The sequence below is a fragment of the Mesoplodon mirus genome, assembly GCF_964341445.2.
Source record: "Mesoplodon mirus genome assembly, chromosome: 18".
In the NCBI taxonomy this organism is placed as follows: domain Eukaryota; kingdom Metazoa; phylum Chordata; class Mammalia; order Artiodactyla; family Ziphiidae; genus Mesoplodon; species Mesoplodon mirus.
Genome location: NC_138994.1, coordinates 14,527,762 through 14,555,452, shown reverse-complemented (window position 1 = coordinate 14,555,452; position 27,691 = coordinate 14,527,762). Strand labels below are relative to the sequence as shown.

The window sequence follows — 27,691 nt, the reverse complement described above, 5'->3', positions numbered from 1 at the left end:
TGTCCCACAGTAACCATGACAACCACTGTGCTTGGTAGTCCCTGCTGCAGAGCCCTGAGAGCAGGGGTCTCTGTACTGGATGCTGCCCCAGCGAGGTGCTGTGAGAGGGAGCACCAGCCCAGCCCCCCGCCTCCCTCCCCCTCACCAGGGTTGGAGGTGGCAGGCGATGGGCCGGGGTCCCTATGGTCAGGCAGCCCCACCGTGAATGCTTTGAGCACACAGATAGACCATAGTAAGGTAAAAATACGGCCACCAGGCCTCTGTTCTCTTATGCTTTGTTTAAAAGGATAGAAACTATTTTAAAGAATTTAACCTTTTACATTAGACACTGCTGTATTGTTTCTTTTTTTTTTTAAGGTTGGTCTACATGTGCTGACATGGAAAGAAGTCCAGATTACAATAAATGAAAAGACTAAATGCAAAACAGTATATATAGTGTGATCTCTAATTTGGGTGGGTGGGTGGCTTTAAATGCATAGAAAAATATTTGAAAGAAAATACCCTTAAATCTCTTACTTTTACCACTGGTTATCTTGAGAAGGAGAGGAGAAGTCACAGGGGATTTTCATTGTCTGTCACATACTTCTGTATTAGTTTTACTTTTTAAAAAAATATAGTTTTTTTCTAATTAGAAAAAAAAACAATTTTAAAATGTGACATTCTTGTACTATCTACATCATGGGGAAATTGGCACTTCCCTGGTGGTCCAGTGGTTAAGACTCTGCACTTGCACTGCAGGGGGCACGGGTTTGATCCCTGGTTGGGGAACTATTATAAAATCCCATGTGCTCTGAGGCATGGCCAAAAAAAAAAAAGAAAAATTCACGGGGAAACTAACCAAGAGTTTCTAGAATATTTGTCCTTTTTGTACAATTTTCTCTTATTTTGCGTTTATTTTTCCCAGTTTTGTTACAGACAGAGGTATATTTAAAGTGACTTTTCTGGCAGAATCTACCTGTTCCTTTAATGTTTCGATAATTGCATTTTTCATTCATTCTTGGAGTGACTCTTTTGTGCCACGTGACAGGCATGATCTAGTGCTGGTGTTAGCGACAAAGTCATGGCCATCAGCCTAGAGGGAAGGCAGATAATTAACGAGTAAATAAGTAGATATACAGACATCAAGGAGGTGATAAATGCCAAGAAAAAGAAAGATGTTATTTGAAACTGTTAACTTGTTTCTCTGCCACCAGGCCTCACCTGGAAGGCAAATCTCCTGAAGGACAAGAGGATCAGAATCATGAAGGCAACAGGGTAAAGTTCCTCATGGGATGAATTATTCTGGGCTGTATTTACTAAGAACTAAAGAGAGTTCAGACTTTCTCAAGAAAACTGTACGATGATCCTAGGACCTTGCGCTAGAACAGACTCAAGTCATTTGCAGAGAAGCTCAATTTCCTTCCACCCCATTCTGAAGTGTCGGTGGTGCTTCAGGAATGCCTCAGATATCCTACAGTTAGATTGCCCTGAGTTTTTCAGAGGTCATTTCCTGTCATGAAGGATGCAAAATAATTACCAAAAACAGAGAGCAGATAAATTAAAGCATGAAACATAATCTCCTAGCGATGCTCAGAGTGTGTAGCTGCAGTTTTCCCATTGGTGTAATTACCTTATTAAGAATAAAACCTCACAAGACCCTTTATACTTTGTATCCTGATTTTTTTCCTGCTACGTGGCTACAGGTATCACCGATAGAGAAGAGCAGTGACCAGAGAAATGAAGAAACTGAGGGTGCTACAGAGCATTCTGAAGGGGAAATCAAAAACGATGGGGAAGTCACAGTCCAGGGGAAAGATGAAGACGATGAGAAAGTCAAAATCCAAGGGGAAATGGAAACGGAAGAGGAATTCGAATTTGAAGAGGAGTTAGAATCTGATATTGAAGCCACGGCCCCTGAAGGGGAAGTCAGTTCTCCAGATCTGGCTTACTCAGACATCAGTCCTGGGGAGGTGGCCAGAGATGAAGTTGGCCCCACACGCCGGCATGAAGGAGCAAGGAGGAAAACAGGTCTTGAAGACAGAGAGGCCCCCGGCCCATCCAAATCCAGAGAAGTGGGGGTCATCTCCACAGAGCCCTCCCAGCAAGTGTCAGGCTCATCTGAGCAAATGGACCAGGAATCGGTGAGTAGCCTGAGGTCTGTTTTATGCAAGTGTTTTACTGCTCAAGTTGTTTGTACTCCTATGTGAGGAACTCAGGGTACACTATAAATAATTCACATTGCAATCCCTGTTAGAAATGCCTTAGTAAACTTAGGTCTCAGGATCTACCATCAAATGCCAAGAGTTTCTGGACCCTCCCTTGCTGTTCCCAAACCCAAGTTGGGAACATTCCATGTAAGGGCATCTAGGTGTCCAGTCTCTAGAGCAGCACTGTCCAGTAAAATTCTGCATGATGATGGAAATGCTTTTTATCTGCTCTGTCCAATATGGTACCCATTACTCACGTGTGGCTATAGTGCACTTGAAATGTGGCCAGGGACATGGAGGAACTGAATTTTTAATTTTTTGAAGATTCTAATTAATTTAAATTTATATAACCAATTGTTACAAGTGGCTACCATACTGGACAGTGCAGTTCTAGATAATGACAATAGTTACATTCTTATAATTTTCATTTTAAGATTTTTTTGTGTGTACCATTTTTAAAGTCTTTATTGAATTTGTTACCATATTGCTTCTGTTCCATGTTTTGCGGGTTTTTTGGCCAAGAGGCATGTGGGATCCCAGCTCCCCGACCAGGGATCGAACCCGCACCCCCTACATTGGAAGGTGAAGTCTTGACCACTGGACCGCCAGGGATGTCCCCTCATTTTTAAATTTTTAAGCAAGCACAGACTTACAGAAAAATTGGAGTACCATAGAACTTTTAATTTTTTTAAGCATTTGAGAGTAAGCTGTCGATCTGATACCCCATTGCCTCCCAATGCTTCCATGTATGTTCCCCACAAACAACAATATAATGACTATCAAAATCAAGAAATTATATTACATCACCCAATCATCCTCAGGCCTCCTTCACCAAATGTCCCAGTAATGTCTTTTATAGCAGAGCTCCAGTTCAGAGTTGCCTGTTGCCTTCAGCTGCCCAGTTTCTTGTCTTCTCAATCTGTCCTTGACCTTGATGACCTTGACACTTTTAAAGGTCACAGGCCAGCTATTTAGTAGAATGTCCCTCAGTTTGGCTTTGCCTGGTATTTCCAGGTTCCCAGGTTTGGTTTATGATCCTTCGGCAGGAATGTCACAGAAGGGTGCTGTGTTCTCCTGGTGTCCTGTCAGGTGATGCATCATTTCAGCTTGTCCATTACTGATGATGTTGGCTTGGATCACCTGATGAAAAAAGTGTCAGCCTTATCCACTATAAAGATACCCCTCACCCCTAGGCATTTAAGAAACACTCTGTGAGAAGGTGCTTTTTTGGTTTAAGATAGGAAAGTGAATATTTATTTCAAATGAGAAAAAACAACAACAGATTATACCATTGTTTTAGGACTTCTTACTTATCTCAGCAATGTGTACTGCTGTTGCACATCTTTTGTCAGGTTTATCCGTCTATATTTTGCATTTTTTTAAAGAATTTGTGGAATATTTTATTTTTTATTTATTTATTTTGTTGGCTATGCTGTGTGGCATGCAGGATCTTAGTTCCCAGACCAGGGATCAAACCCGTGCCCCCTGCAGTGGAAGCGTGGAGTCTTAACCACTGGACCACCAAGGAATTTCCTATTTTGCATTTTTTTGATGCCATTATAAATGCTTTCCAATTGTTTGTTGCTAATTTATAGAAATACAATTGATTTTTGTATATCAGTCTTATATTCAGCAACATTGCTAATCACCCTTGTTGGGTCTAGTAGCTTTTTTTTTTTTTTGTAGAATCCATAGGACTTTTCACGAAAAGGATTGTGTTGTCTGTGAAAAAAGGCAGTTTAACTTCTTCCTTTCCAATCTGGATGCCCTTTATTTCTTTTTCATGTCTGCACTGACTCCAGTACAATGTCAAATAGTATTAGTGAGAGCAGACATCCTTTTTCCAGATTTTAGGGGGAACGTTTTCAATCTTCACAGTTGCATATGACCTTAGCTGTGGGTTTTCATAGATGCCTTTTGCTGGGTTGAGGAAGTTCCATCTATTCCTAGTTTGTGGATTTTTTTTTAATCATGAAAGGATGTTGGCTATTGTCAAAAGTGTTTTCTGTGTCTATTGGGAGGATCATGTTTTTTTCTTTTTTAGTTTGTTAATTTGGTGGTTACATTGATTGATTTTCAAATATTAAAACAACTCTTCATTCTAAGATAAATATGGGAGGGATACTCTGAAACTATGGTAACATCCATCCCTCATTAAACTTTCAATTTATTCATGTAAAGTTTCATATCTGTATGGACTCATTGTTTCCCATTTCATTCACTGTGTTATAATTCATTACTATCATTATTTATATTGAAGCTCAGATTTTTCCCAATCTGACCAGTGAGCCCATTCAAATTGGCCTTTGTGTCTTTCTGACACATCAGTACCATTCTTTTTTTTCTTTTTCTTCTTTTTTTTTTAACTACCATCATCCTTTAGGCACTTTCTTGTTCTCTGGCACAGACTGCCCCAGCCTGAGAACCAGACGTTTCTCCAGGAGCTTGGTTTCTTTTCACGGAACCCTCGACCCCAAACACACCATACACATACACACATACACGTAGCTCACACCAAAACGTCTCTAATTCCAAACCACCATTGACATGGTTCCTGCTAGTTTTCCCCCCTTCTATATTTTAACTCCTTTTTCCAACAGTAGGAGACCTGGTCCTTATTATCCTTAACATATTATTAATTTGATCAATCCCCCGAATGTAACCCTCACTGCACTTCCCTGCCCCCATGTGGACACTCCTCACCCCACTCAGGCTCGGACACACACCCTCACTGGGCCACCCTGACTGTGGACACCCTCATCACCTTGTTAGGCCAACCCCACCCAGGCCAGGCCCCAATTGTTTGGGCTGTGACTCTCCACACCGGGACCCCTCCTCAGCAGGCCCAGGCCTGACACCTGTGCTATCAGGACCCACCTCGGGGACAGTCTCTGGAACCTGCTCTCCTCACCTTGTCCAGGCTCATCACCCCACACTGGGCCAAGCCAACCTGTTGGCTTTAGGTTTGATTGCTCTAGAAGGGAAGTGAGGGGTAGGGCGGGGCAGGAAGAGAACGCATAATGTTTCTCCATCATGGACTCTGGGCTGGACACTTCAATGCCTTTGACATGTGTTGCTTCAGTGAATCCTGACAACAACCCTGTGAGGTGGGAACTATTATTATCCCCATAGTTCAGGTGAGGAAACTGAGGGCCCAAGGGACATCCTTGCCCAGAGGCATGCAGCTGTGATGGCAGACGGTCACTCTTGCTCTGAACGGTGAAGTGACAATCCCTCCCCACCCTGTGAAACCTAAAAGAGTTAATAACTTTAGAGAATGACACAATTTGATATTCGATGAGCCCTAATTAAGCTTTATAATTACAAATGACAAGTACATGATCAAAATCACTTTTAAGAATTTAACACAACAAAACAGTGCCCTCCTTTCTAAGATAGCCAGGACTAGGAATTCCCAGGCGGTCCAGTGGTTAGGATCCTGCTCTTTCATTGCCAAGGGCCCAGGTTCAATCCCTGGCTGGGGAACTAAGATCCCACAAGCCGTGAGGCATGGCCAAAAAGTAAATAAATAAAAGATAGCCAGGAGTGTTGAAGTATAGGTCACTTGTTGAGCTGTAAAGCCAATTTCCATCCTCGAGTCTAGTTTCCAGAAACAGTCTCCAAATTTGATCAGCCAGAAGGGTAGAGACAAGCCCAAAGAGAACCGTGTTTCTCACCTCTCACCTCTCAGTCTTAAGAAGTAACTTAATCGTGGAGTAGAAGCTGCTGTGTCATCGGCGTGGTCTGACACATCATTGACCTCTCATTAGGAGAAGCCCTTTCTGGACACCCCAGAGGTGGGCTTTGGACTCTGGGCCCCCATTAATGTCATTGTGGTTCTGGATGCCTCAGAAATCATTTCTAGAAGCAGCATCACCTGAGGAAGTACAATTAGAAAGAACAGGAGCTGGACGTTGAGATGACCCTTGGCTGGCTGTGCGAACTTAGGCAAGGGCTTCAGCTTCTGTGAGCTGCTTCCCTACAGATGACAGAAATGACTGGCATCCACCTTGCAGGGTCTTGTGCAGGGTCATTGTCTGTTGTTACTAATATTCACCTATTCATCAGCAGCAGTAATTACTGTCAACAATAATCGTTGCAACAGTCCCCATTAGAGCTAAAATGGAGCCAGGTGCTTCTATTGAGGGAAAACCTTTTCATATGGAAACGTCCCTAAAGTGAAACAGTTTGAAAGAAGAGAAGAAACAGCCCTCTTGGGAGACCCTGGCCAGGGCTTAGGCTTTCCAGCATCCTTTTATAAAGAGGATGCTCAGAGGTGTCGCTTACCATCCTTGGAGACAGCAGCATTTGGGAGTAAAGAAACCCAGGTCCAGCACACACCCGTGCCTCAGCGTTTACACTTTGCTCCAGATCAGGACAGAAAGAAACCACTCCCGGATTCCTCATGGGGGTGGCGGTAGGTGTTTTCTGTTTTGACCATTTGCAAAAGCCAAATGTTATGCAAACAATATTCTATTTTTTAAAATAAGTTTATTTATTTACTTATTTATTTACGGCTGCGTTGAGTCTTTGTTGCTGCACGAGGGCTTTCTCTATTTGCGGTGAGCGGGGCAACTTTTCGTTGCGGTGTGTGGGCTTCTCATTGCGGTGGCTTCTCTTGTTGTGGAGCATGGGCTCTAGGTGCGCAGGCTTCAGTAGTTGTGGCGCATGGGCTTAGTTGCTCCGTGGCATGTGGGATCTTCCCGGACCAGGGTTCGAATCCATGTCCCCTGCAATGGCAGGTGGATTCTTAACCACTGCGCCACCAGGGAAGTCCACAACTATGTTGAATTGAACACTGTAATGAATTAACTCCTTAGTCCTGACTAAACCCTCATAAATTCAGATTTGGTTGTTTTTGCTCTAAAAACAATCCCAGGGGGCGCTCCAGCAGAAGGTCTTTCCTCTGGGGGCTCAGCACCGCCTCGGACAGAGCCGGGGGAGCAGCAACACATCCCTGGACTTTGATGAGCCGCCTCTGGTTACCGAGGGCCCCTCCACGCAGGAGCCAGGTATTGTGGGACAAGCCACTTCACATGCCCTTCTACGCGAGGGCTGCCACTCATTCACCACCTGTTACCTTGTTTCCTGTTGCACTGTGAGCCAAAAGATAAAAATATCATTAACAGATATGGATAACACATGTGGAGCATTTTTCTGTTTTATCTCATTTAATCCTTACACTAACCCGGTGAGGTAGGCACTGTTCTCCATTTTAGAGACCCTAAGAGTCTTTAAGTAACCTATCTGTGTAAGTGGCAGAACCAGGCCTGGACCAAGATCCGGTGACGCCGCAGCCCACAGCCCTGGCCAAATGTCTCACTGCCTTCTGGTCTCGGGGCAGCTCACCCCTAAACGTGTGTCTGTTTGCTGACTTTCCAAGGCTTTCCCGGCACACCCCTATCTTTCCACTTGGCTCTGGTATCCCAGTGTTGAGTACGTGGGAAAGCAGATTGGGTTTTTTTATATTCCATATGATGGGTGTGTGTGGATGGTCCAGCTAACAAAGCCTCACATCACTCACAAGCAACATGCAGACAGCACACATCTAAAGGAGTTAGAAACAAAACAGGATCTCTCCAGCTCAGGAAGGGAGAAAAGTTGAAACTAGAGCCTCACTGATTTCTTTTCAATCATATCTGTTTTCCATTAAAAAAAAAAATCTAGTCCATCATTAAGAAGCCACCTTTCTGTTCACTATTTATGTATTAAAAGGTATCAACAAAATGTGTTTCCTTCTTGTCTACCTTTAAAGTGAATCCTTTCTACAGAATGTGTTGAATCAGCTAGTAGAAAATTCATGAGCAGAAGACCCTGTGAATAGCACTTGTGAACCCTAACCCAAAGGGGTGCCTTTTGTTTCTTTTTTCCATCATGTTGCACGAAACTGGGCGTCAGCTTTGCCTGATAATTCCTCCAGAGAAGCACTCTCTCTATTAACTCCTCAGTGATGTTTGTTGTTCCCCCCTACTCGTCCCCCCAGAGCCTGATGCCCACCCCAGGGAAGGAGCCACATCCTTGTTCCTGGACAGGATCCAGCAGTTAAGCATGGCCGAGGAAGGAGGCCTGGTGGAGAGCGTGGAGTCTGAGGCCAGCGACGAGGCCAAAGAAGACAGATCCCAGCTGGTGGTTTTGGACCCAAACCATGTAAGGAAACATTCTGGAGTTTTGCTTTTGCCCCATGCAGACAAAGATGGACTTAGAGACATTCCTACACCTGCCCTGTAGGCCCTGCCCTGCCCCAAGCCTCCATGGCCCACCCTCCACCCGGCAAATGCCACACTCAGGTCTCACCTGCTCCCTGAATGGTTTATCCGCAGGGTTTGAGCTGCCACCTTGTAAAGTTTATTCTCCCTTTAAGTTCATTCATTCAGAGTCAGCATTTCCCAACCTCCACACTATAGACATTTGGGGCCGGGTCACTTTTTGTGGTGGGGACTTCCTGGGCACTGTAGGATGTTGAGCAGCATCCCTGGGGCCTCCGCCCACTAAATGCCAGTAGCACCACCTTAGTTGTGACGGCCAGAAATGTCTCCAGACTTTGGGTATTGGGTGGGCGCAAAATCACCCCCACGGATAGCCACTGCCTTGAGTGTCCCACCCCTCTGGCAAGTGGGGAGGGGAGGGCAGGTCTTGGTTGGATGAACCTCTTTGGAAAGACTTGGTGCTCCCGGTACCACGGGAAGGATCAGGGTTGCACTGGGAAAAGGGACTGAGGGTTCATTTGGTGCTGGCATCCCAGGCACTGCTCATCACTGCCCTCTGGCCCCAGGGATTAAACCAGGACCACTGCCCCAGCCCACCCTGTCATTTTGCACTCAGGTCCTTCAGTGCCTAGGATGAGACAACAAGTGCCTTGAATTTGTGGCTTCTGGAATAAGAATCCTGGGCAGAAGTGGGGAGCACCCAGCGTGGAAGTCATTTCTGCCGTCCCCTGCCAAGAGTTGTGGCAATTTAGGCTAAGCCCTGGAGGGGACAGCACAGTAACCGGCTATGCTCTTCCACTGTTTTAGCCCCTGATGATAAGATTCCAGGCTGCCCTGAAGAACTACCTTAACCGGCAAATAGAGAAACTGAGGCTGGAACTTCAAGAGCTGGTGCGTACCTGTCCCGCCTTCCACCTGGCTGTGCACCCGCATCTCCGTGACCCAGCTTCTCTCTCTGGTGCAGGGCGTGGCCACCAAGCAAAGCCGAGTCCAGCGGCAGGAGCTGGGGGTGGACCTTTACGGGGTCCAGCAGCACCTGGCCCGCCTGCAGATGCAGCTCGAGAAGAGCCACGACCGCCACTCGATCACAGCGTGCGAGAGGCGGAAGAAGGAGGAGGAACTGCAGAGCGTGCGCTTGCGCTACGCCAGGACCTGCGAGACCGCCGGCGAGGAGCGCAAGAAGCGTAAGGCAGCCCCGTGTCCTCGCAGGCCTCCCCGTGGCGCGGCCCCGCGTGCCATAGACACCCCAAGGGGCATCCTCACATACCATCGTATCCCTGAATGCCATTGTAACCTGGTGGGGTGTTCCCAAGTGCCATCATGACCCCGAGGGGTGTCCCCACGTGCCATCGCATGGCTTCATGAAAGGCAAGCTGTGTTCCCGTACTGGAGGGGTTCCCAAACTTTTGGGGGAAGGAAGACATAAATGTCTTAAAATGCACCTAATTAGGGAAAGGAGCAAACACTGAAAGCCGGCAGGCCGGGTATTTGGAGTCAAAAGCAAAACAGGCGGGCTTCCCTGGTGGCGCAGTGGTTAAGAATCCGCCTGCCAATTCAGGGGACACGGGTTCGATCCCTGGTCCGGGAAGATCCCACATACCGCGGAGCAACTAAGCCCGTGTGCCACAACTACTGAGCGTGTGCTCTGAAGCTCGTGTGCCTAGAGCCTGTTCTCCGCAGCAAGAGAAGCCACCACAAAGAGAAGCCCGTGGGCTTCCCTGGTGGCGCAGTGGTTGAGAGTCCGCCTGCCGATGCAGGGGACGTGGGTTCGTGCCCCGGTCCGGGAGGATCCCATGTGCTGCGGAGCGGCTGGGCCCGTGAGCCATGGCTGCTGGGCCTGCGCGTCCGGAGCCTGTGCTCCGCAATGGGAGAGGCCACATCAGTGAGAGACCCGCGTACCGCAAAAAAAAAAAAAAAAAAAAAAAAAAAGAGAAGCCCGTGCGCAGCAACAAAGACCCAATGCAGCCAAAAATTAATTAGTTAATTAATTTTTAAAATGCTGGAGAGGCTGGTGGGCTGCTGGGGTTGAAGATAGGGTATCCAGAAGGCAGGGAAGAGCGGGAATGGGCAGAGTTTAAATAGGTGGGGAGGTATAGGTGAGGCCAATCCAAAGCGCAGGAGCCCATGGTCCAGAGCCCTGCAGCCCCAGGATGTGTGGCAGATTACGGGGAATAGGTGGCTTTGGAGCAGAAGAGACAGTGAGGGTGCGACTAGTCACCGTGCACTGTTCCTATCAAAGCAACAGCTCTGCACGGAGCGGAGATCGTGGGCCACAGTGAACAGCGTGGTCACAGCAGGTTATTTCAGTTTTTGTGCTTTTTCATGTTTCCAACTTTCTTTATCAACTCTGTATTACTATTATAATGGGGAAAATAACCTAAAAGAATTTGGGAGAAACCAAAATCACACATATATCCCAACTGTGGATGGAAAGAAGCATTTTGGACCCTGAGAAGTGCAGGAGAGTTTTCTGGACAGAGCTGGGGAAGAGCACCCCTCCCTGAGTGTCACCCAATTAACCGAATCTACCAAAAAGAGAAGAGCACGACATCCACACTAAAACAATGGAGCCACATCCTCCAGATAGACCAGAATTTAGACCAGGCTGAAAGAGGACACAGGTCCCGCACCCCCTCCACACAGGAGAAGTGAGCGCCCACCAGCACCCCTCATCAGATCCTCAAGGTGTGGATGGGCTTCTGGAAAGATCCAGACATCTTCGTGGACACTCTGTCCTTTCTGGAAGTCACCAGGTAGCAGGAGCAGAAGCTGTTCAACCAAGCAAGGACCCACCTAACGGCACCATTTCTCCCCTCTTCAGACTAAAGAACTCGGGTGGCGTTCCCAGACCTGCCTACCAGGTGCCGCCACTGCACTGTCCCGTAGGTGAAACGTGGGGCTTGGCCTCTGGAGAATGTCCACAGTTGACCTCCTCACTTAGGAGGGGGGTGAAGCCCACCAGTCAGTAAACCTTCACATCCAAATGTGAGTCATCAGCGGCAATCCCCAGACAGGAGAGCAGACGCCTCCACAGACACAGACCGGGTTCCGAAAACATAGCATACGCCAGCCGGTGTTCGACATGAGATTTTAGAGGACATCTCATCAGTCAAATGAGAACCAACTATTAGGGAAAAGGATACTTGGAATTAAAAAATAGAATCACCCCCCACACCCCGCCAAAAGTACTAAATAGGCAAATCAGCACTGCTGGAAATTGAACAATTGAACTTGTGTACTAAAAGGTCAGTTTGAGGAATTCTGCCCAGAATTCAAAGCAAAAACCCAAAGTGATGGACGTTTTGAGAAGGAGATAAAAGACATGGACTGTAGGTCTGGTAAAGTCAGTATCCATGAGAGAGAAATTCCAGGAGATTAAGGGCATTAACCAGTGACATCAGAGGAAAACATTTGCATGAGTTCAAGAAAGATGAATCTTCAGATGTAAAGACTCATGGAGGGCCAGATGGGTGGAAGAAAAAATAAACATGCCTAGACATAGTTGGTGAAATTTTTAAATTCCAAAGGTAAAGGGAAAAAAATGCCATAGGATTACAGACAGGACAAAACCAGACACTTCCTATGTTATTTAACCCACAAGTGGGTGGAAAATTTGGGAAACTCTTCCCAGGCTTTTTTTTTTTTTTTTTTTTTTTGGCTGCATTGGGTCTTTGCTGTGCGCGGGCTTTCTTTAGTTGCAGTGAGCAGGGGCTATTCTTTGTTGCAGTGCATGGGCTTCTCATTGCGGTGGCTTCTCTTGTTGTGGAGCACCAGCTCTAGGTGCGTAGGCTTCATCAGTTGTGGCACGCGGGCTCAATAGCTGTGGCTCGCGGGCTCTAGAGTGCAGGCCCAGCAGTTGTGACCCATGGGCTTAGTTGCTCCACGGCATGTGGGATCACCCCGGACCAGGGCTTGAACCCATGTCCCCTGCATTGGCAGGCAGATTCTTAACCACTGCACCACCAGGGACACCACGCCCCACCCCCCACCCCAACCCCAGGCTTATTTTACAATGTTCGGTATAATCCTTACTGGAAAAGCTTACAACGTACAAAAACAGAAAACTATAAAGTGTTCCTACTTATGAGGTGTAAAAGTCCTAAATAAAATATTAAATTTTTACTCAGCAACATATGAAAAGAAAAATACCTCCTAGTCAAGAGGGCTTAATTCTGGAATAATTTGAAATTAGGAAATCTACTGATTCATTGCATTATATTCTTAAAGGAGAGAGAACAAATAGATTTTCTGGGTGGATGTCAAATGGGTGTTTGGATAAAACTCATTGTCCATCCTAAACTAGAATAGAAGGAAAGTCCCTTGTAAGTATTTATCAGCAACTAACAAGGCAGTTTTACTCAGAGGAAAGCCCTGGAGTAATCATAGTTAAGGAGTGAGACGAGGATGCATTGTTTTGGAGGTTCCAGCCATGAAAGAAAATAGGAAAAATAAGTGAAGTATAGATTCTGGATATGAAGTCATGAAACTCATTCTCCACCAATGGTATGATTGTTTACCTAGCAGATTCAAGATCACTGATGAAAAGCTAAAAAAAACAGTGAGAAATCTATAAAGTAACTGAATACCAGAGCTATAATTTTCTTTTCTACCAGTCATATCCAATTATGAATTATAATTTTTTAAAACCTCATCCATAATAGCTATAACAACCATAAAATACTGAGGAATAAGTCTAACAAGAAGCAAGTGAACCTATGTGAAGAAAAACAATAAAATTTTACTAAAGGACATAAAGCAGATTTAAATAAATGGAACAATCATGTAACCAAATGAGAGGAAACAAATGTCATTTCTCTCCAAATTAATAAGTAGTTCAGGGTTTCCCTGGTGGCGCAGTGGTTGAGAGTCCACCTACCAATGCAGGGGACACGGGTTCGTGCCCCGGTCCGGGAAGATCCCACATGCCACGGAGCAGCTAGGCCTGTGAGCCATGGCCACTGGGCCTGTGTGTAACCTTGACACTGTTTCAGCACTTCCTTAGACACGGAGAATCTCTAATATGTGGTGGGAATGGAGGGCTTATTGCAGTTGGCGGGCATAGATTACGTATATTTCGTCTCTCCAACTAGACTGTAAAGTCTTTGATGGCAAAAGATATGGGTCTTTGTAGTTTAAAGACTGTTTCCCAGACTCACCCCACAGTGGGGGGAGGGGTGCTGCTTCCACGATGTCCGGTGTGCGATGCTGGGACACCCTCCCCCTCTCTCCCCAGTGGCAGCTCTGCAAACCGAGATGGAGACCCTGGCTCTGCATCTCTTCTACGTGCAGAACATAGACCAGGACGTGCGTGATGACATCCGGGTGATGAAGCGAGTCGTGAAGAAGTCGGAAGCCGAGCGCATGCGGGCCGAGTTGGAGAAGAAGCAGCAGGTATCCTGCAAAGATGATGCCCGTGTGACTATTTGCCACATCTTTGATTTCCTGATCTGATCAGCCCTGCCCCTGCGTGAGGGGCCATGCCCAGCATGGGGTTGCTGACGTGGGTTGAGGTTGCTGGGGACCCATCTCACTGTGCATCTCGTCCCCTCCCTTCCAGGACCTGCACGTGGACCAGCTGACCACCCGAGCCAACCAGCTGGAAGAACAGATTGCCCTGTTCGAGGCTCAGTACCGCGCTCAGGCTGAGGACACCCGGACGCTAAAGAAGGCAGTGAGCGAGGTAAGTGCTCAGTGGCACAGGTGCCATCTGGCAGCGCCCAGGCAGTGCCTGCATGCCTACAAGGAGACTGACTGAGCCCCCAGTTAGCCGGCCAGCCTCCTGCACATCTGTCTGTCCTCATAAGCATCTCAGAGCATCTGGATGACCCACGTTGGGGACACAGTAGATACCAGCTGACTGATAGCCAGTATTCTTATTCCCACTGTAGCCAGTGATAGACTGAAAGGCCCCTCAGGAGATGGGACATTCTGTCCTGCTTGCTGAGGCATCCTTAGCAAGTTCCTTACCGACAGCAGGCCTCTTTCAGAGAGGGCTGAAGTCTCCCTACCCGTTCTCAGCCTGGGCAGCCAGTGCTCCAGGGCAGTGCCCACATCTCCCTTCCCGTGGAGTAAGGGAGGGCCCGGGCTCAGTGCAGCTCCAAGTTCAGTGGCCAGCACTGGAAACCACAGTGGCTGTGACCTTTTTTTTTTTAATCTGTGAGTCACCATCTGCATTCATACGTGCAGTGATGACACAAAGGAAACAACACACTTTTATTGAAGGAGAGACAGATGGGCTTGAACAAACGAACAAACACACCTGGGTCTACATGGGAAAACGCCCAGTGCTTGCCAACCTATGAATATACTTAATCTAGAATGTGCTCCCATCAGAATCTCAGGGGGGAAAAAACTTCTTAGTTAGCAAAGTGATTCTTAATTTTATCTGAAAAATAAATTCAGAGGACTAGCAGAGAATTGTCCAGGGAGGAAGGTTCTTGAAGGCTGGCCCACGGTCCCAGTTTGCCTGGAAATGACAGATTTTCCAAGACATGGGACTTTCTGGGCTAGAACCAGGGGAGTCCAGGATAAACCGGGATGGTGGGTCCACCTAGCATTAAATACTATAAAGCCCTAGAGGCTAAAATAATGAATTACTGGAGTCAGGGACAGACAGGTAGGCTGTGGGAGCCTGTGAGAGAGCTCAGAATCAAGGAAATGTTTATATAGAAATTTTATGGATTATAAATTAATGGAGAGCAAGTGAATTATGCACCCGGTGGTGTTGGGACATTTGGTTAATCATTTGGGGAAAAAAATCAAATCTTTTCCTCATACCACACACTAAAATAAATTCCACATGGGATCAAGTATTGAAACAAGGGAAACTGTACCAGAAGAAAGAAAATGAGAAATATTTATAAAGCCCTGGATTGGAGAGGCCTTTCTAAGCATAACACCAGTAAGTTTGGTGGTGTAAAGAGATTTTGAAAATCAATTCAGAACCTGCTGTGTGCGATTCTGCTCTGTGCTGATTGTGTACACACACACGATGCTGTAGTTCTCTTTCATTACGTCTTTTTTGCCTCCCGCCCCTCCCTGCTGGCTGTGTGCCATGGGGCAGGGCCGTCCCACATTTGTTCATCCTGCATTCCTGCACCCAGAACAGGGGGGCCCATGGCAGGTGCGACATAGACATTGACTACAGATGAGGGCGGGACAGGGGTTCTCCCACCAAGTTGGCAAAGATGAACAAGGCAGGGGAATCGGGGCTCCCACACTGATGGCGGGGGTGCAGTCTGTCTGCATCAAGATCCTTATTCAAGGGCAATACTGTACTGCATGTCAGGGACACCCACCCCACTCCCCAGCAAGCTCTCCCAAAATATCACTGTTTGGACTTCATTCCAGGGAAAATAGGCATGCAAATAAAATTTCTGTATACATTACATACTTCACGAACAAAATGAATAGAGTCACTGGGGACACAGTGCTGTGTGTGATAACCGAGAAAGTCCCAAGAAGAGGATATTGGTTAAACAAATTATGATATATCCATGCAGTGGAGGACTGTCACACCAATAAAATAAATATTTGCTGGCATGGAAACCCATTCACAATATGCTACTTTTTATTTTTAATATTTATTTATTTGGCTGCGCCGGGTCTTAGTTGCAGCACATGGGACCTTAGTTGTGGCATGCACGTGGGATCTAGTTCCCTGACCAGGGATCGAACCCTGGCCCCCTGCATTGGGAGTGCAGTGTCATAACTGCTGGACCACCAGGGAAGTCCTGCTACTTTTTTTTTTTTTTTTTTTTTTTTTTTTTTGCGGTTCGCGGGCCTCTCACTGTTGTGGCCTCTCCCGTTGCGGAGCACAGGCTCCGGACGCGCAGGCTCAGCGGCCATGGCTCACGGGCCCAGCCTCTCCGCAGCATGTAGGATCTTCCCGGACCGGGGCACAAACCCGTGTCCCCTGCATCGGCAGGCGGACTCTCAACCACTGCACCACCAGGGAAGCCCCCTGCTACTTTTTAGTACTAAGTTACAAAACAATAATAGGATATGATTGCTTACTCACACACACACACACACACACACACAACACACACACAGGAAGATAACACCAGGGTGTTAGAAATGGTGAACTCTAAGTTGTGGGATTATTTTTATTTTCTTTTTGCTTATTTCCATATTCTAATTTGAGTAGAATAAACACTTTTTTTAACGAGGAGTGTGTTTAAAACATTTAAAGACTGAATTCAGCCTCGATTTTTGCACCTCAGCCTGTACCTTGGTCAGCAAGCCCTCATCCGGCAGCCTTGGGGAGTCGGGGGGCACCTGCCTCTGGCTGACCAGCCCCACAGAGCCCAGCCTGGGGAGGAGCCCAGTGGTTTTCGTACCTACTGCCTCGGCTGGGCACTGTTGGGCAGTGCACAACCTACTCCACGGCACAGAGCAACCTCCTCAGTTAATAACTTACCCAAATCTGGAAATGTCTCACCAGTCACGGTATAATTAATTCATACCACTTTATGTTCTATAATAATAATAATGAATCGATGATTTTTTAAAGCCCTGACACCTGAGAGTGGGATCCCCAGTGGTGATGCTTCCTTTCACGTCCAGCTCCACCCTTTTATTGTCCCTATGAGTGTTCAAGGCCACTCTGACTTCCTCCAGCATCTACCATGCACATCCACCAAGAGTAGACGCTGCTGGGACTCAGCACCTCCACAAAGATGCTCGTGGCCTAATGGGGGTCTCACCTAAGCTCCCATTCAGTGCCCCTTCCGGGAATCAGCACGAGGCCAACTTGCTAACGGTGCAATGATTCCACTGAAATGACCCATCAGGACATTCTGAGCACCGCACAACACAGCAATTGTGGTCGAGCTAAGAACGTGCTGGGCATACAGACACCATCCCCTCTGATCCGACGGCCACAGGATGTGGGTACTGTTACTGCTCCCGTGTCACAGCTGGGGCTCACGGCTCAGGCAGGTGTTAGACAGGTCTTTAGAGCCATGTTTAATTTCACATGTGCCCTTCTGCTGATGCAGAGAAAGAAAAGCATGGGTAACAGAGAAGGAAGATGATTCAGGAAGCTCGGGGCTCTCCGACATCCTTTTGGGGCTCTGAGCTTAATGATATAAGACCAACATCCAAGTAACCTCAACTCTCCACTGTAGGCCTGCATGGAAATAGATGCCATCAACATGGAGAAAAAGCGCATCCTGCAGCAGTGGGCCACCAGCCTGGTGAGCATGAAGCATCGCGACGAGGCTCACAAGACCATCCAAGAGGCACTCAGGTACAGGCGGCCCTTCTGGTTGCCATGGAGGTGGGCCAGGTGGCTCAGGACCACAGTGGGGGTCTGGGCGAGCAGGGAGAGCTCGTGACAAGTGTGGGAATGCGGAGGTGGGTGCGGAGTGGACTCCACGCCCAGCTCCACCCAGGTGAGCATGGAGCGCCCATCCTCGGCTCTCCTGGGACAAAGGGGTGCACCTGAAGCCCCGCAGCCCTTCGGCTCCAGCTTCCGTCCTGAAGCCACCCTTATTGTTCACCCAGATTTCAGTGTTTCTTAAATCCTTTCAAACTTTCCGTGGCACCAGGAGCAGCAAAGCTTTCACGCTCAGATTTCCTGGGAGGATTAAGGAGAAACAGTGAAAGAGAGAGAAAGAAAAAGGGGTATTTATCTTGGGGAGATAAAGGTGTCCCTTTGATTTGCAGTTTCACCACCTGTGTGCAGAAACTTCATCCCTTCTCTATTGTTCTGCCAGAGGGCTGAGTTCCAACCGAAATCCTGCTTTAATCTCCCTGAAAAGGGAAGGAAGAGGCCCCCCTCGCGTTCCCCTCTCACTTCTAGCGAGGGCTGGACGTGTAGCCTGGGCGGGGTGCTGGAGACAGAGGCTTCCAGACACAGCACTGCCTGAATTCCCCAAACCTCCAGGGTGCTTGGGGCCCAGATGTGGAAGCCGGTTCTGGAGGGAGCACATCATAGCTCGACTCGACCTCAGAAAAACAAAACCGGAGGGACTGATTGTTTTTAAAACAAGCCATTTTACATGGGTAATGCTGGATTAAAAATACTCATTTCCTTCATTTTCCTGAGTCGATGAGAGAAAGCCAAAGGGAGAATCATGGAATTATCCCGGCAAAGTCCGGCTAAACATCTGCTTTCCCTTTAAACATGCAGGTGGAGGAACCAGGCGGGCTCAGGGCTGTGGGATCAGGCTCCTCTCTACCCTGCCCCCTGGGGCTGCTGGCCTGCCCACTCCCGCTGTGTCTGCCCCCTCAATGCTGCCCTGTGTTTGGTGCAGGAGAGGCCTTGGCCTGTGGGCAGCTTTTCCCTCCTGTCCAACGTCGACCTTGAATAAGGTTGAGGCTGGGAGTCTCATGGCCTGTGACCCCCACAGGGACCCCCCGTTGTCCAGCACTTCCTGTGTGTGTCTGTTGTGTGTGTGTGTGTGTGTGTGTGTGTGTGTGTGTGTGTGTGTGTGTGTAAGCAATCATGTTCTATTATTGTGGGTCCCCGCCACACCGAGACTTGAAAGACAGCAGCTCCTATGGACTCTTCGTAGTTAGCAACAAAGTTGTATCAGGAGTGCGTCCTTACCACAGGTGAAGAATCATGTTGAGGCTACAGCAAACACTGAAAGTCATACATTCAAAGCAAATGGGTCATTTCCATGTGAAATGTCTCAGAACAAGCCAGAAAATACAAAGACTATACTGTGCTTAACTTGGGATGGGGGGGATACCCTACCTAGAATTTACACCCTCTCAGGGATAGGGACACAAACACGTCCCCTTGTGCCCTGGTATCTGCCTCTGTCATACTTCCTGACAGGATACGTGTGGGACAGGCATGGCTCAGCACCTCTGCTGGGCGTTAATTTGTCAGCTTCATCGCCTTGAGATCCTGTAACAGGTTCCCTCTTAATCCTCAGATGGATTGGGCCAAGCTTCAGACATATTCTAGATTCCACCAGTTCTTTTCGTTCTGTTTATTTTCCACTGGTGTCTGTTAATCAAGGACTCTTTTTAATCAATTTGTTAATTGAAGTACAGTTGATTTACAATGTTGTATTAATTTCTGCTGTACAGCAAAGTGATTCAGCTTTACGTATATAGGCATTTTTTAAATATTCTTTTCCATTATGGTTTATCATAGGATATTGACTATAGTTCCCTGTGCTCTACAGTAGGACCTTGTTGTTTATCCATCCTGTATATAAAAATTTATATCTGCTAACCCCAACCTCCTGCTCCATCCCTTCCCCAACCCCCTCCCCCTTGGCAACCACCAGTTTGTTCTCTATGAAGGACATTTTTAAAGAGTGTCTTTTTTATTTTATTATTTTTTAAATTTTTGGCCATGCTGTGGGGCTTGCGGGATCTTAGTTCCCCGATCAAGGATTGAACCCGGGCCACAGCAGTGAAAGTGCCGAGTCCTGGACAACGGGACCACCAGCGGATTCCCAAGTGTGTCTTTTTTAAAAATAATTTTTATCAAGGGTAAGTGATCACATTACAGGAAATTAGAAAAACAGAGATAAAGATTTAAAATACCACAGTCTTTCTCCTTTTGTGACAATGACAGTTGATTAGCTAGCATTCTGGTGTCTTTTCCCCCATGCATGTTTTACTGAGTGTTCAGATTTGTGTCATAAAAATTGGATGTCTTATTGTTATTGTTATTGTCAAATCCTAGGTATTTATAAGGCTTCTACTTCCTAAAAAAGAAAATGAGTAACTTTTAAAAGTTTGGTTTATTGGGGATAATTTATGTACAAATTTATTATGTAAATTATTAGTGTTATGTTAAAAGTTATCCTTTTTCAGAGCACAGTTCAGTTCAGCAAATGGACAGACACAAGTAGCCATGATACACTCAAGATATCAGCTATTTCCTGCATTCCAGAAGTCAGTACCTCTTCCCACCTCCAGCCCCCAGCAAATCCTGATCTGCTTTCTGTTCCTATAGTGTGGTCATTTCTAGAATGTCATATAAACAGGATCACACGATACGTAGCTTTTCTCGTCTAGCTTTTTTTTCACTTTGCACAGTGCTTTGAGAGTCAGCCTGATGTTACAAGATCAGTTGCTGAGTAGTAGTCCCTCATGTGTATATATCAACATTTGGTTGTTTCCAGTTTGGAGGGTAGCATGACCAGAGCTGCTGTGAAATTGTGTGCAGGTCTTGGTATGGGAATGCAAAATGGAACAGGCCACTTTGGGAAACACTTTGGCAGCATTTGAGATTCCCAGCCATTCTCATCCTCACCAACACTTAATAGTGCCGTCATTTAAATTTTGGCCATTAGTAGATATGTCATGGTGTCCTGTTGAGATTTTAATTTGCATCTTCCTAATGACCAATGATATTGAGCGTCTTTTCATGTGAGTATTTGCCATCCATATATCTTCTCTGATAAAATGTGTCTTTTGCTCATTTTTAAAAATTGAAGTACAGTTGTTTACAATGTTTCAGGTATACAGCAAAGTGATTCAGATATATATATATATATGTATATATATATGTATACTTTTCCATTATAGGTTATTACAAGGTATTGAATATAGTTCCCTGTGCTATTGTTTATCTATATATCTGTTAATCCCAAATTCCCAATGTATCTCTCTACCCCCTTTCCCTTTGGTAACCGTAAGATTGTCTTCTATGTCAGTGAGTCTATTTCTGTTTTGTAAAGAAGTTCATATGTATCATTTTTTTAGATTCCACATATAAGTGATATCATATATTTGTCTTTCTCCGACTGACTTACTTCACTTAGTATGATAATCTCTAGGTCCATCCATGTTGTTGCAAATGACATTATTTCGTTCTTTTCATGGCTGAGTAATTGCATATATATGTGTGTGTGTGTATGTATGTATATATATACACATACACACATACCACATCTTCTTTATCCATTCATCTGTCGATGGACATTTATGTTGTTTCCATGTCTTGTCTATTGTAAATAGTGCTGCTATGAGCACTGGGGTGCAGGAGTCTTTCCAAATTAGTTTTTGTCTTTTCTGGATATATGCCCAGGAGTGGGATTGCTGGATCATATGGTAATTCTACTTTTAGTTTTTTAAGGAACATCCATACTGTTCTCCATAGTGGCTGCACCAATTTACATTCCTACCAACAGCGGAATGTAAATTTTTCTCCACACCCTCTCCATCATTTATTATTTGTAGACTTTTTGATGATGACCATTCTGACTGGTGTGAGGTGATACCTCATTGTAGTTTTGATTTGCATTTCTCTGATTATTAGTGATGTTGAGCATCTTTTCATGTGCCTGTTGGCCATCTGTATGGTCTTCTTTGGAGAAATGTCTATTTAGATCTTCTGCCATTTTTTGATTGGGTTGTTTGTTTTTTTTTATGTTGAGCTGTTTGAGCTGTTTGTATATATTGGAAATTAATCCCCTGTCAGTCACATCATTTGCAAATATTTCCTCCCAGTCTGTAGGTTGTCTTTTTGTTTTGTTTATGGTTTCCTTTGCTGTGAAAAATCTTTTAAGTTTAACTAGGTCCCATTTGTTTATTTTTGCTCATGTTTCCATTACTCTAGGAGATAGATCCAAAAAAATATTGCTGTAATTTATGTAAAAGAGTGTTCTGCCTATGTTTTCCTCTAGGAGTTTTATAGTATCCAGTCTTACATTTAAGTCTTTAATCCATTTTGAGTTTATTTTGTATATGGTATTAGAGAATATTCTAATTCATTCTTTTGCAAGTAGCCGTCCAGTTTTCCCAGCACTACTTATTGAAGAGAATGTCTAGTCTCCATTGTATATTCTTGCCTCCTTTGTCATAGATTAATTGACCATAAGTATGTGGGTTTATTTCTGGACACTCTATTCTGTTCCATTGATCTATGTGTCTGTTTTATTGTGCCAGTACCATACTGTTTTGATTACTGTAGCTTTGTAGTATAGTCCCAAGTCAGGGAGTGTGATTCCTCCAACTCTGTTCTTATTTCTTAAGATTGTTTTGGCTATTCAGGATATTTTGTGTTTTCATACAAATTTTAAAACTTTTGGTTCCAGTTCTGTGAAAAATGCCATTGGTGATTTGATAGGGATCGCATTGAATGTGTAGATTGCTTTGGGTAGTATGGTCATTTTAACAATATTGATTCTTCCAATCCAAGAACATAGTATACCTTTCCATCTGTTTGTGTCATCTTCAATTTCCCTCATCAGTGTCCTTTAGTTTTCAGAGTACAGGTCTTTTCCTTCTTAGGTAGGTTTATTCCTAGGTATTTTATTCTTTTGCTCATTTTTAAACTGAGTGGTTTATCTGATTATTGAGTTATGAGTTCTCATATGTTCTGGATACAAGTCCTTTACCAGATGTGTATTTTGAAAATATTTTTCTCCCAGGCTGGCCTGTAATTTCATTCTCTTAATGGTGTTTTTTGAAAGGCCAAAGTTTTAAATTTTGATGAATTCCAATTTATTAATTTTTTCTTTCATAGTTCATACTTTTTATGTCCTCTCTAAGAAATCTTTGCCTGATGTAGAGTCATAAAGATTTTCTCTATGTTTTCTGCTAAAGTTTGATAATTTTAGCTCTTCCATTTAGGTATATGATCTATTTCAAGTTAAATTTTTTTTTTTTTTGCGGTATGCAGGCCTCTCACTGTTGTGGCCTCTCCCCTTGCAGAGCACAGGCTCCAGATGCACAGGCTCAGTGGCCATGGCTCACGGGCCCAGCCGCTCCACAGCATATGAGATCTTCCCAGACTGGGGCACGAACCCATGTCCCCTGCATTGGCAGGCAGACTCTCAACCACTGCACCAACAGGGAAGCCCTCAAGTTAATTTTATTATGGTCTGAGGTTCAGTCTTTTTTTTGCATGTCCATCTCCAGTTGTCTTAGCACCCTTGGTGAAAAGACCATCCTTTCTCCACTGAAATACTGTGGCACCTTTGTCAGAAATCAGTCAATTGTGTGTGTGTGTGTGTACACTCTCCATCCTGTTCCATTGATCTATTTGTCTATCTTTCACCAATACCACATTGTCTTCATAAGTACAGCTTTATAGAAAGTCTTTAAATCAGATATTGGGAGTCTTTGTTCTTCTTTTACAAAATTATTTTGGCTATTCTAGGTCCTTTGGATTTCTATATGAATTTTAGAATTAGCTTGTCAATTTCTGGGGAAAAAATGCCTACTGGCATTGAGATTGGAAATGCATTGAGACTATAGAGCAGTTTGAGGAGAATTGACACCTTCATAATATTGAATCTTCTGCTGCGTGAACACAGCATATCTCTACAGTATCTTTTTTTTTTTTTAATGTGTACAGGTGTTTATTGCTATACTGGTGAAATTGGGAAAAAGCAGAAAACTGGATAGAGCCTAAATGTATACCAATGAGATATTTAAAATACTATCTGGTCATTGAAAAGAATTAAGGTAATTTCTATGTACACTGATATTGAATATCTCTAAGATACAACAGAAGAAAAAGTAAGGTGCAGAATAGGATATACTAAGCTTCCACTTGTAATTTTTTAAGTGGAGAGAAATACGCAAACACCCACAAACATAATGTTTATATATGCATAAAATATATCTGGCAAGACATTTAAGAGACAGTAACAGGTTGCTGGGGGAAGAGAGTCCAAGGCCCAGGAATAGATGTGAGAAAAATATGGAAGGTATTATTCTAGTTCAAGAAGAAAGTACTTTTTGAATTTTTGAATAAGAACTTATTCAAAGGATAAGATACCACAAGTAGAGAAAAGCATGCTTAAAGTACAGCAGGACAGCACAGAATAAAAGGGAAAAAATGTCTCACACACAAAAATTCAAATTCCATTATCCAGGATCTGCATTTTTTAACTTGACATTACTTATGGGTATTTCCATGACCAGTATGCTGAGGGGATTTGAAGAGACAGCCACCTGTATTCCTCCCAGCCACACCATTCACTGTGTGCCTCAAATGCTTTAAGCTTCGTGTTCACGAGTACAAAACTGAGATAACAGCATATCCTTTCCAAGGGTTATGGTCATGACTAAAGGAGATGGGCTGGCACCAACCACTCCCCACCCACAAGCACAAGACAACAGTTTCCTGCCCTCCCCCCCCCCATAATCACAATATTAGAAGAGTTTTAGACTTGGACTTGAGATGGGTAATAGTTCTTTTAACTTTTATTTTTTTTAATTATTTTATTTTTGGCTGCACAGCATTCAGGATCCTAGTTCCCCAACTAGGGATTGAACCCATGACCCCTGCAGTGGAAGGATGGAACCCCAACCACTGGACTGCCAGGGAAGTCCCGGGTAATAGTTCTAATTCATTAGAAAATATTAGTTAAGATTTGAGTACTATTGGGACTTCCCTGGCAGTCCAGTGGTTAAGACTCCATGCTTCCACTGCAGGAGGTGCGGGTTGGATCTCTGGTCAGGGAACTAAGGTCCCACGTGCCACGCAGTGTGGCCAAAATTAAAAATAAATAAATAAATAATATGCGAAAGTCATAAAAAAATTTTAAAAAAGATTCGACTACTATTAAAAGAGTTGGTTGCCTAATTTCTTTCTCTCCACTCTGTGAGCTTTCTCTGAGCAGGGTACCACCATACACTTTGGTGTTCCGATGTCCTAGCTTTGCTCTTTCAATTTTGGCAGCGAATGCCAGCATCAAGTCAAGTCCATGGATGGCGAGCTCGAAGCCTATAAGAGATCCATCATAAAGGAAGAAGAAAAGAACGAGAAGCTGGCCAGTATCCTGAACCGGGCAGAGAGGGAAACCAGCCTGATGCAGAAACTGACTTCGCAGTGCCTGGCCAAGGAGGAAGCCCTGCAGAATGAGTTCAACACCTACAGGCTCACCCTGCTGGACACGGAGGACACACTGGGCAAGGCCCACATGGTACGGTCATGTCTCCCACCCTCAGGGCAAACCTCCCCGACCTCTTTCACAACACCCACCCTTTGGCTATTTCTTTCCAGGAATACACGGCAACCATAGGCCAATTGCAGACTCTCCACCAGACCATCCAGCATGAGCTGGAGCTGAGGAGGAAGATGGATGCCTCCATCATGGAGAAGCTGCAGGAGCACATGACCTCCAACAAGATGACCAAGTACTTCCACCAGCTCATCCTGAAGCTCCAGAAGAAAAAGACCAACCTGGTATGCCACTGCACACACCCGGGCCTCGAAAGGCAGATGCCCCCAGGGAGAGCAGGCATTGGGGTGCCTCTCGCGGGGAACAGACCACATGTGGCGGAATGGGTGGGAGCAAGGGGCACTCAGCATGTTCATTCACCTTTCATTTTTTTCTAGTTGAAAATAAATGCATTTTCATTGTAGAAAACCTAGAAGTACCAAAAGGCATAAGAGGAAAATAAGACAGCTGCAGTCCCACCATCCAGAGATAATCTCTTCTGAAATTGTGGTGTATTTCCTTCTGGAAATTTTTCTAAACACACACGGTCATACTCATACACACAAAGACACACAGAAACACACGTGCACATACACATCCCCATGTGCACATATGAGCAAACACATGCACACTCGTTCACACACAAACATGTACACATTTGTGCAACATGTTCACATACATGAACACACGTGTGAAGACACCTATGCACACACAACCCTAGAGGACATAGGACTCTTACTATATACCAGTTTTTAATCCATTTACATTAATTTTAATGAAATACAACACAGAGAAAAGTACACAAACAAGTGTAGTTGTCAATGAATTTTTCACTATGTATGTAGTGTTTTATTTTACATTATTGGCCACATTCAACATAACATTTTCCATTAAATATTCTTAGAAAAAGTACATGTTGGCTTATGCATCACATTTCATCCTACAAATGTATGTGTTTTGTTCAACAGTTCTCTCATTAGACACTTCAGGTTGTTTCTAGGTTTTAAACTTTATAAATAACTCAGCACTGAACATGCTTGCTCACATATCTTTGTCCACATGTCTGAGGATAAATTGCTGCAGCAGAAACCCTGGTCAAATTGGTAGGAGCATTTTTTGTGTGTGTGTGTGGTATGCGGGCCTCTCACTGCTGTGGCCTCTCCCACTGCGGAGCACAGGCTCTGGACGCACAGGCTCAGCGGCCATGGCTCACGGGCCCAGCCACTCCGCGGCATGTGGGATCCTCCCGGACCAGGGCACAAACCCGCGTCCCCTGCATCGGCAGGTGGACTCCCAACCACTGCGCCACCAGGGAAGCCCAGTAGGAGCATTTTAAACAAATTGTGGAGTTGCCCAAGCCTCTGCCTCCCCAGGGTGTGCCTGGAGGTCCTGAGTGAATATGATTGGCCCACCTGGCCTGGGGACCCCACTCCTACCCCTGTCATGAGCTCTCTCTTGCTCCCTCAGGGGTCTTGCTTTTCTCTGAGTGGGGGGTCCCTGTGTCCTTAGAAAAGCAATTTGTTACTTAAATAGTTTCTTCTTTGGCTCTTCCTGTGATGTGACCCCCTGCCTCGGGGCTTCTGTCTATCTGGCTAGCAGCCTGAAGCACCTCACCCCTCCCAGATACCTGGGAGGAGACCAGCTCACTCCCTGCCTGGTGTGCTAAGGAACTGGAGAGACAGGGCTGGAACCAAGACCGCCCATGCCTGGATCTCCTTGAGATGCCCTAGCTGACGCTGGTGGAGTACTTCCAGTTCTTATTCTGGGAAGTGGGGGCAAGACTACCTGCTGGGAGCAAAAATGGGGGGGAGTCAGTGTGTACTGGAGAAGCTATGGAGTGTGGTGGATGTGAAGTAAACCTGCCCAGCCCTGCTGCAGCACCACAGAGGCCGGTCGCCTGGCCCCCAGGTGTCCCTCTTCCCCAGCCACCCACGTAGGCGGCGCATGTACCAATTGTTGCAACAATTGGTGGGCAGCAGGTGTACTACCACCCATGTCCACAGGAGAGCAGTAGAGAGTCCTGGGCCAGTGTTCGTTGAAACAGTTGGTGGGCGGCATGTGTACTACCACCGATGTCCACAGGAGGGCAGTAAAGTCCTGGCCCAGCATCTGTTGCAACAATTGGTGGACAGCAGGTGTACTACCACCCGTGTCCACAGGAGGGCAGTAAAGAGTCCTGGGTCAGCGTTTGTTGCAATTGGTGGGTGGCACATGTCCTACCACCCATGTCCACAGGAGGGCAATAAGGAGTCCAGGTCCAGCATTTGTTGCAACAATTGGTGGGCAGCAGGTGTACTGCCACCCATGTCCACAGGAGAGCAGTAGAGAGTCCTGGGCCAGCGTTCGTTGCAACAGTTGGTGGGCGGCATGTGTACTACCACCGATGTCCACAGGAGGGCAGTAAAGTCCTGGCCCAGCATCTGTT

The 27,691-nt window shown here is 45.6% G+C and overlaps 1 protein-coding gene across 1 annotated transcript in view; it reads left to right on the top strand.

Annotated features, from left to right (window-relative positions):
• The window catches only part of CCDC40 (coiled-coil domain 40 molecular ruler complex subunit), a 41,876-nt gene that overhangs the window by 533 nt on the left and 13,652 nt on the right, over nt 1-27,691 (top strand). Inside the window, exons 2-12 of the mRNA XM_082603098.1 lie at nt 1,194-1,254; nt 1,683-2,120; nt 7,066-7,198; nt 8,170-8,333; nt 9,200-9,283; nt 9,357-9,576; nt 13,626-13,783; nt 13,950-14,072; nt 17,524-17,645; nt 25,005-25,248; nt 25,329-25,511. Coding sequence (XP_082459224.1) covers nt 1,194-1,254; nt 1,683-2,120; nt 7,066-7,198; nt 8,170-8,333; nt 9,200-9,283; nt 9,357-9,576; nt 13,626-13,783; nt 13,950-14,072; nt 17,524-17,645; nt 25,005-25,248; nt 25,329-25,511 — 1,930 coding nt within the window. The remainder of the gene's footprint in view (nt 1-1,193; nt 1,255-1,682; nt 2,121-7,065; nt 7,199-8,169; nt 8,334-9,199; nt 9,284-9,356; nt 9,577-13,625; nt 13,784-13,949; nt 14,073-17,523; nt 17,646-25,004; nt 25,249-25,328; nt 25,512-27,691) is intronic.